The sequence below is a fragment of the Opisthorchis viverrini genome, assembly GCF_000715545.1.
Source record: "Opisthorchis viverrini unplaced genomic scaffold opera_v5_39, whole genome shotgun sequence".
Lineage (NCBI taxonomy): Eukaryota > Metazoa > Platyhelminthes > Trematoda > Opisthorchiida > Opisthorchiidae > Opisthorchis > Opisthorchis viverrini.
Genome location: NW_008751696.1, coordinates 1 through 9,177, shown reverse-complemented (window position 1 = coordinate 9,177; position 9,177 = coordinate 1). Strand labels below are relative to the sequence as shown.

The 9,177-nt window shown below is 47.1% G+C and overlaps 1 protein-coding gene across 1 annotated transcript; it reads left to right on the top strand.

Annotated features, from left to right (window-relative positions):
• Nucleotides 1-5,407: 5,407 nt before the first annotated feature.
• T265_13136 (hypothetical protein) lies at nucleotides 5,408-5,846 on the top strand (the record flags this gene model as incomplete). Its single annotated transcript, XM_009167387.1, has 2 exons — nucleotides 5,408-5,542; nucleotides 5,577-5,846. Coding segments are annotated over 2 exons (399 nt in total), but the record flags the coding sequence as incomplete, so codon positions are not given.
• Between the last annotated feature and the right edge of the window lie 3,331 nt (nucleotides 5,847-9,177).

The following is a 9,177-nucleotide window of genomic DNA, read 5'->3' as shown; positions in this document are numbered from 1 at the left end:
GACTCACGAGCCGGGCATTTTGAACGAATGTGCTTACCGTTGCCACAGAAGAAGCAAGATAAGGATGTGCTTGCAATCGTGTCACTAGATTCCATCTGAGAGATAAAAGCATCACGAACAGGAGTAAGAGGCTTATCAGTTTTGATAGATGCGGCGCCACAGGGAACATGAGCAGACGAGTCGTATGAGAGTGACTGTTGTTGAGCATGTTCAAGCAGACGTGCCTCGTCAAAAGCTTGTTGAAGCTTAAGAGTGTGTTTTTCTAGTAGTCGTTGGCGAACGGAATTAGACTGCAAGCCTGTGATAAAAGCGTCTCGAATAGCCTCATCCCGATGTTCATCGGCAGAAACCGCACGAGAATTTCAGTCCTTGGCAAGGTAACGTAATTTTTGCAGGAACGCGTCGACTAATTGGCCCGGTTCTTGTTTGGTAGTAGCCAGCACGTGGCGGGAAAACACTTCATTTTTGGGTTTAATGTACATCTTTTCGAGCGTCTGGATGGCGTCTTCGTAAGTAGTACAATCACAAACATGTTGATAGACGGACGGAGAAAGAAAATTTACCAAAAGCTTTCTTTTGTCAACGTTTGGGAGTTGCATGCATGAGAGGAAGTTCGCAAACGTTTCGTGCCAATGGATCCATTGTTTTGAAGCAGAAGAGGATTGGGGATCGGCGTCAAATCTGGGCGAAAAGAAGAGGATTGGGGATCGGCGTCAAACCGGTCTGGGCGAAACAGTCGTTCCATTGTATTTTTAATTGATAGAAGATCAAATTGTTGCGCACTCGAATGATTGTGCCAGAAATAGAGAACGAGGATTGCCGAATGATTGGCTTTAATCTTCTATCAATTTCAGTACATCAGCTAAAACATTAGGAAACACAATTAGCTCAACGAATAGCGAGTAAAAAAGTTAAACACAACGTCAGTACTGCATAAAAACAGCCTGCGATCAGCACACAGCTGAAGCAATCGTTCCCCAGTATCCGCACGTACCGAGTCCAATCCTAATTGAGTTTCAGATACGCTAAGCCTGCCTACTTGTGCATTCAAATCTCCACCATGATATTTGAGCTTTTATCTCACCGAAGTATAACATTCAGGGCGTCATAATAACTATCTTTGACGGCGTTGGAGATACAGTCAGTTGAGCGCATGCAGACACGATGAACAGACAGCGATCAATATCTCCCTTGTGAGACTCTTCCACAGACGTTTTCACAAGGATGAATCGGCCTGGTAACTCAGGACGATACCAATCCCTGCACATACCGCCACAGCAGCCTCTGGATCACCAGAGATGCGCAGCCGAAATCGAGTGGAGACTGGTGGGGCAGTTAGCTCAATCACTGTGCTTGCATCTTGAATTCTAGTTTCTGAGACAGCACACATCAATGCCAAAAGAGTCCAGTGTGAGAGCAAGAACAGCTGCTTGCCTCAGAGTGCGAACATTGAAGGCGGCCAGATAGACTGTGTGTCGAGGCTTGAAGATTGATTTGGAGATACCTGAGGCGCCATGTGACGAGCAGATGCTGCACGTAAAACCGATGCATGACGAGTGGAGTCATCAGTCCTAAGTGCTGGGCCTACAAGGAGAGAGTTACTAATGGGGTGAGGAGAGGGGGAAGAAAAAGTATGTGAAATGTAAGAAAGGGAGTGTCAGAAGTAGCCTGTTTTCGCTTACCAGCCCTACTGCGAATAAGGCGGCCAGGCTGATGGTACCACGCGACGGCCGATGTAGCATGAGTTTGTTGGACGCATGTATCATGGTCGTACATGGGTCGAGATAATGTCAGGTTATGGGGCGAGATGGCCCAAGTGGTTAGATCGCGAATTGGCTGACCGGAAGATCTGTGTTTCGAATCCGACCTCTGCATCTCGACTTCCCCTGTCTAGGCTTGGGCAACCCGACAGCATCCCAACCCTCGTGCGTCTTATGGGTGGCACGGCAGTTAGTCGCCGAAAGGGTGCTACAGGTGAACGAATGTCAGGCTACCCACACCTAGACGGGAGGACGATTAGGGTCCTCAACCAAAGTCTTTGGCTCAAAAGCCTAACCGCAAGGCAGCGGTGTATGGCGGGAAATGCAAATGCATTACCATTTCTACCAAATGCTCCAATTCCCAACCTGGAGGACCAGGAAACTGTTCATCAGACTTCTAACCACTGACCAACCTGGTATGAGAGCCCGTGAGTGTCGGGGGGACACCCTTCCTCAGTATGGCTCAATGGGTCGCTGGGGTGCGCAAACCGTTGCACCTTCGTAAGGTCCAATCTCTTCGTGACGGATCGTTGTTCTGGGCGTCGGGGAAACCAATCACATCCCTCTAATGTGAACACGTTGGCTTGTTCAGACTTGGAAATTCAAATGTATCCAGCGTATGCTGGCGGAGTAGCGGTCACACGCTCGCTCCGCATGTCACTTGTCCGGAATTCAAACCGCAACATGGCCAAGGATATGCACTATTGATGAGCTGTAATAAGAGCCTAACTCGATTTCAGTGCTCCCCCCTTTCATGTTGGCTTACTAGGATAATTGTGCCAGGTCAGTAGGATGACTGATCAAATGAGAGTGATGGCGTGTATTCTACGTATCCTGCAACCACCAACAACAAAAATTAGCTGTGTTGAAAAGTTGAACCATTGTTGCCTGGTATTCATAATTCCATATGTTGGTGACTGAAGGAGATAAAACGGCAGTGATTCAAAAAGATCTCAACACTGTGCGTCCTCAAACCGTTAAATATGCCATACAGTCGAGGCTGCGACCAGCTGGCACCGTGGTTCCAGAGTGTAGGCCCGTAAGCCACGTGTAACGCTACGCCCTGGCGTAGTGGCTGGCATAAAAGCTTGAACCAGTATGAATGGAAACTTCTCGCCGCAGCCTCTTCAGTTCCATAGGTGGTCTTAGTTCTCAAGGTAAAAAACTATCGCTATGTTGCTTACCAGTGTGCCCTTCCAAGAAACCATCTACTAACTTCGACAGTACCTCCGAAACAATAAAATTGTGGTAGACTTACCAATTTGCACGCCAGAGTCGTTATTGCCGATGTTCACGGAAAGTGTTTATTTCAGCTTCAACTGGTAGCGGAATAGTTTACCAGTGGCATAACATATTTCCAAGGACTTTCAACCAAACATTAGAACATTCGGTCCTTATTGGAAGAGGTTGACCTATCAACGTAAATGTCAAAAGAAAGCCACCGGGTCTGTCCAAGGGGAGAAGGGTGGAACAGTAAACTCAGCTTCGTCTCCCTAGGTCAAAAACGCAAAATTCGCTACTTGGCGAACAGGGCGCAAATAATATACACCAGACACGTCGGATACCAAGATGTGTACTGTCCGCGAAACTTTGCCATAATTGGTACTCTGTCTGTTTTATCCATCAAAATATACCAAGATCAGCAAATCGTGGGACTCATACATGCAGACCTCACCATGGGCCGCCCTTTGTTGACCACTGTAGTCCGTTAAATCAGTAAGGCCGTGTCGTTAAATTATAGAGTATATTCGCAACAAATCAAAGTGGCTACACACAAGTAAGCATGGACATTGTTTATTTGATGATCATTTTATTTCATTCACTGAATTTTCAGTGCATCCGCCCCTCATTTATAGGTATTAGTGGTCGATGCCTCGTCGGAAAACTCTCAGGCCCCTTTGTACGGACAGTTGTGCTTTCTGGGAGGACGATTAGGGTCCTCAACCAAAGTCTTTGGCTCAAAAGCCTAACCGCAAGGCAGCGGTGTATGGCGGGAAATGCAAATGCATTACCATTTCTACCAAATGCTCCAATTCCCAACCTGGAGGACCAGGAAACTGTTCATCAGACTTCTAACCACTGACCAACCTGGTATGAGAGCCCGTGAGTGTCGGGGGGACACCCTTCCTCAGTATGGCTCAATGGGTCGCGTGCGCGCGCAAACCGTTGCACCTTCGTAAGGTCCAATCTCTTCGTGACGGATCGTTGTTCTGGGCGTCGGGGAAACCAATCACATCTAATGTGAACTCAATGGGTCGCTGGGGTGCGCAAACCGTTGCACCTTCGTAAGGTCCAATCTCTTCGTGACGGATCGTTGTTCTGGGCGTCGGGGAAACCAATCACATCCCTCTAATGTGAACACGTTGGCTTGTTCAGACTTGGAAATTCAAATGTATCCAGCGTATGCTGGCGGAGTAGCGGTCACACGCTCGCTCCGCATGTCACTTGTCCGGAATTCAAACCGCAACATGGCCAAGGATATGCACTATTGATGAGCTGTAATAAGAGCCTAACTCGATTTCAGTGCTCCCCCCTTTCATGTTGGCTTACTAGGATAATTGTGCCAGGTCAGTAGGATGACTGATCAAATGAGAGTGATGGCGTGTATTCTACGTATCCTGCAACCACCAACAACAAAAATTAGCTGTGTTGAAAAGTTGAACCATTGTTGCCTGGTATTCATAATTCCATATGTTGGTGACTGAAGGAGATAAAACGGCAGTGATTCAAAAAGATCTCAACACTGTGCGTCCTCAAACCGTTAAATATGCCATACAGTCGAGGCTGCGACCAGCTGGCACCGTGGTTCCAGAGTGTAGGCCCGTAAGCCACGTGTAACGCTACGCCCTGGCGTAGTGGCTGGCATAAAAGCTTGAACCAGTATGAATGGAAACTTCTCGCCGCAGCCTCTTCAGTTCCATAGGTGGTCTTAGTTCTCAAGGTAAAAAACTATCGCTATGTTGCTTACCAGTGTGCCCTTCCAAGAAACCATCTACTAACTTCGACAGTACCTCCGAAACAATAAAATTGTGGTAGACTTACCAATTTGCACGCCAGAGTCGTTATTGCCGATGTTCACGGAAAGTGTTTATTTCAGCTTCAACTGGTAGCGGAATAGTTTACCAGTGGCATAACATATTTCCAAGGACTTTCAACCAAACATTAGAACATTCGGTCCTTATTGGAAGAGGTTGACCTATCAACGTAAATGTCAAAAGAAAGCCACCGGGTCTGTCCAAGGGGAGAAGGGTGGAACAGTAAACTCAGCTTCGTCTCCCTAGGTCAAAAACGCAAAATTCGCTACTTGGCGAACAGGGCGCAAATAATATACACCAGACACGTCGGATACCAAGATGTGTACTGTCCGCGAAACTTTGCCATAATTGGTACTCTGTCTGTTTTATCCATCAAAATATACCAAGATCAGCAAATCGTGGGACTCATACATGCAGACCTCACCATGGGCCGCCCTTTGTTGACCACTGTAGTCCGTTAAATCAGTAAGGCCGTGTCGTTAAATTATAGAGTATATTCGCAACAAATCAAAGTGGCTACACACAAGTAAGCATGGACATTGTTTATTTGATGATCATTTTATTTCATTCACTGAATTTTCAGTGCATCCGCCCCTCATTTATAGGTATTAGTGGTCGATGCCTCGTCGGAAAACTCTCAGGCCCCTTTGTACGGACAGTTGTGCTTTCTGTCTGAAACTGGATGACAATCCACTTCTGGGGAACTTCACAAATAATGGCGAGTTGAAACTACACACAAACTGCATTGTAAGAGGAAAATTTTACTTTACCACTTTTCTAGTTTGCGGCAAGTGGCTTGTCTCAAGAGAAAGAAGAAGGCACTACGGACGAAGACTACATAGAGGGCTTTCATATCGATGCAATAAAGAGAGAGATCCGGCGAGGACGGTCTTTGATATGCTCATACTGCCGTAATCCTGGGGCTTGCGTTGGTTGTGTCATCAAGTCCTGTCCCTGCACTTTCCATCTTCCTTGTGTTTCTAAAGCCAAGGGAATAACAATATTTTCCAGTACGTTTCCCTCCTACTGTAGAAGACACGTTCCGAAACAGGTAAGTGCATAGACCGAAATTAATCGGCTGCAATGACAGCTAGGCACCAAAAGGGTGCTACAGCTGAACGAATTATATTATGTTATTTACAGTATTTCACTAGTTATGGAAGCTGTGATGCGTGCAACAAAACAGTTATTATTTTTCGTCTTGTATTGCTAGCTTCAATTAAATTAATTCCAAAAAAGCAAATCTCGTTCATGCATGTCTTGAGTAAAGTCATTTCGATGCCACCTGGGCGGTCTGCACATCTACAGCTTGACGTTAGAATGTGGAATTTGAATACCTTTTCTTACCACGTTACTGTTTCGAACCGATTTTCCTCTTCTAGGCGACTCTAGCTGTGCGCTAACTGTGCAGTTAAGTGTTTTCTGATAGGTGCAATTCCTTCGAAGCCGTGATGCCTCTGTTCAGTCACTTTCGAAAGGGTCATCCAGGGAGGCGTTTATTGTCCCGTCACTTGTGTACAAGTGCGGGAAGTAGCCCCACTAGTGGGATCTGCAGATAGATGCCCCTTATTCGGATACTCGTGATTGTTGGAACGAGATATATAAAGATGCACGCGGTGCAGCCCAGCTAGTCTCGTCTAAGTATTGAATCTCTTGGAAGACTGTGTGTGGTATTGTTGGAGGTCTGGAGCCCTCGTTCGCAACCACAATGCAACTCGGCGCATCATCGGACGGGAAAAAATTTTCGCACATGCAGACGAGGGGCATTCAGAAGGCCATAGAAGTAGCGGCAGCAATGAATACTGGGAGGGAGTCCATGTTGTCTCAGTTAATTCGCGCAACAGGTCCATCGAGCAGCTTTTCAGTGAAATCATCAAGAACCTCAATGACTTACCGATATCCTGTGAAGAACTGCATTTAGACCACCGGGCTGAATAGCTCCATCAACAGTTTGCTTGGTCTTCTATCTTTTCACATAAATAATCGATCTGTAACAGGATCGTAGATGTGGGGTCTTTCCCATCCTCAACTCCATATGAATCTATATCCTTCCGCAAGCGTCACCAAGCTTCTCATCCCGACTGACTCCTACGCGCTCCGTTCATGGATTTCGGTTTATTTCCCAATCAGTGTCTTTGTAAGTCCAATATATACAGCTGGAGACCAATTTTAAGGGACCAGATCCAGGTGGTTCAAAAGTTACGCAGAATAGACTTAGATTTCGTTACTGATGTGTGCTAGGTTGGATCTTATGTACATTACTTACAGTGGAAAACGCATATCATGGTTAGTAGACAGCAGCAACAGCCTCAGCCAAAGAATCAGTGTGCAAAGGGGAAAGTAGGGCATTTTCAATTCGTCTAAAGGTCCGATCTCTCACTTTATGTCGCTGCTCACGGTTGCATATTTAAAACTCCAGCGGATATTTTGATCAACGTTTTTGCCGTCGGGGACGAGATGGTTCAGTGGTTAGAGCGCGAATGTACTGACCGAAAGGTCCATGGTTCGAACCCGACCTCTTTCTCTCAACTTCCCCTGCCTAGGCTTTGACAACCTGGAAGTATACCAGCCCTCGTGCCTCCTCCCGGTAGCATGGCAATTAGGCATCGAAAAGGTGATATAGTTGGACGATTTTTTATTGTTGCCATCCGAGCTTTCGTTGATGCCAGCTGCCCTAGGAGTTTCGTTCCTTCACTTCACTGCAAACTATATCCGTATGATTCTGTGATAATTGTGTCCATTTTCAAAATGGGTATTCGCAGTGAATGTAGTAACGACAGAGCTGTCACTTTGACCCTTGTTATAGCAGGTCTTGTGGCTCCACATATTCTTCGACGTTTTACAATGGCACGCGAAACATTGACCCGTGAGAATCACGCAGGATCTCGACCGGGTAGAGACTGCGTCGACCTCATCTTCACAATCCATCAGCCGTTAAAGCAACGCGAAATATACAGGTGACCCACAATCTCGGTGTCCTTTGGCTTCAAAAGTGCGTCCGACTCGGTGAATCCCTCAACGCTCCTAACTGTGCCAGGATGTGCCCGGTAAATTTGTGAACATAATCCGGTCGCTATATTCCCCGACCTAAAGCTGCCACCTTGTCGTGGTGGTCGGGCTTGAGTGCTGCAATAATTCCGCGGGCTACACTAGCTGGAACATCGTTTCACAAGGTACAACCATGCCAGAAATGCCAAAGGGGAGCAGTCGGACCAAGAGCAGCGATACTCCGTACTACAAGTAATCGTGCTACGTGGCTTTCTGAATGAAAAGTTGTACTGTCCTATGCGGCAGGAGTGTGAAAGCAGTAAGGTGTTTCCTCCAGTCGACCAGCATGTCCATATTTATGGAAGCAGCGATGCTGCCTTTTCCCGAGGAAGGACGCGTTGGGAAAGGTCGGCCCCGAAAACCACATACTCCGACCGCCCAACGGTTGACCGTGACCGCCGGCGCATTATCCACTATGGTCGAAATACTTCTAAAACCAGAGTCCGGTGCTGCTTAAAAGGCACCTGCTGCGCGCTGGCGCATCAGGAATGAGACAGTAATGCCTTATTCTCTGGCCCTCGGGTTAGACCAACCGTCTGCAGCCCAGCAGGTCAGACTATTGAGTCCTGGCTCCGGGCAGAGTCCCCAAAGAAAGCCATACTGTCCACTTGTGGGTGGTTCAGACTTGAGTCAAAGGCTCAAGGTGGGGTACCTCAATGAAACCCCTTCCTCGGCCTGGGTAACCGAGATGTATCGTTTGCCAGCACAGTTCGGTGTCCACCGATACCCCTCCCCAGCTCCTTCCCACCACACAAGCAAGCGTCACTGGAGCACTCGACTGTCCATTATCTGACCGAAGGGCCTTATGCTCCTCGCTGCCTATTAACAATGAACAAAATGACACGCTTCTAAATATACGAGATCTTTTCCACACAGGAGCTTTCAACGTCCGTACTCTATGTCAAACTGGCAAGCAGGCAATACTTGCTGGAATCTTATACTCATAAAATTGATGTATACTGTGTCTCCGAAACACGCATACAAGACCCAAGCTTGATTATGCATCTCAGAACGCCAAGGATGAATTCAGCTCTTTAGCATTTCTCCCTCCGTATGTCCGGTGACCCAGAATCGATGACTCGTAGAATATGTGGTGTGGGAGTCGCACTCAGCCCCAGAGCTGAACGTGCCTTTCTGGATTGGATCATCATCATCGACAGCATGACATCAGTGTTCAACACCGATGCTTCACTGCCGTACAACCATGACTTATTTGAAAGCCTTATTGTAAAGAAAAGAGTAAAGGTGGACGGAGGAGGGACTTAGTGCTAGCTTAACACAATCATTCCGATGTGCCTACACATTCACACATTCACTCAGGCAATCTGGACAGA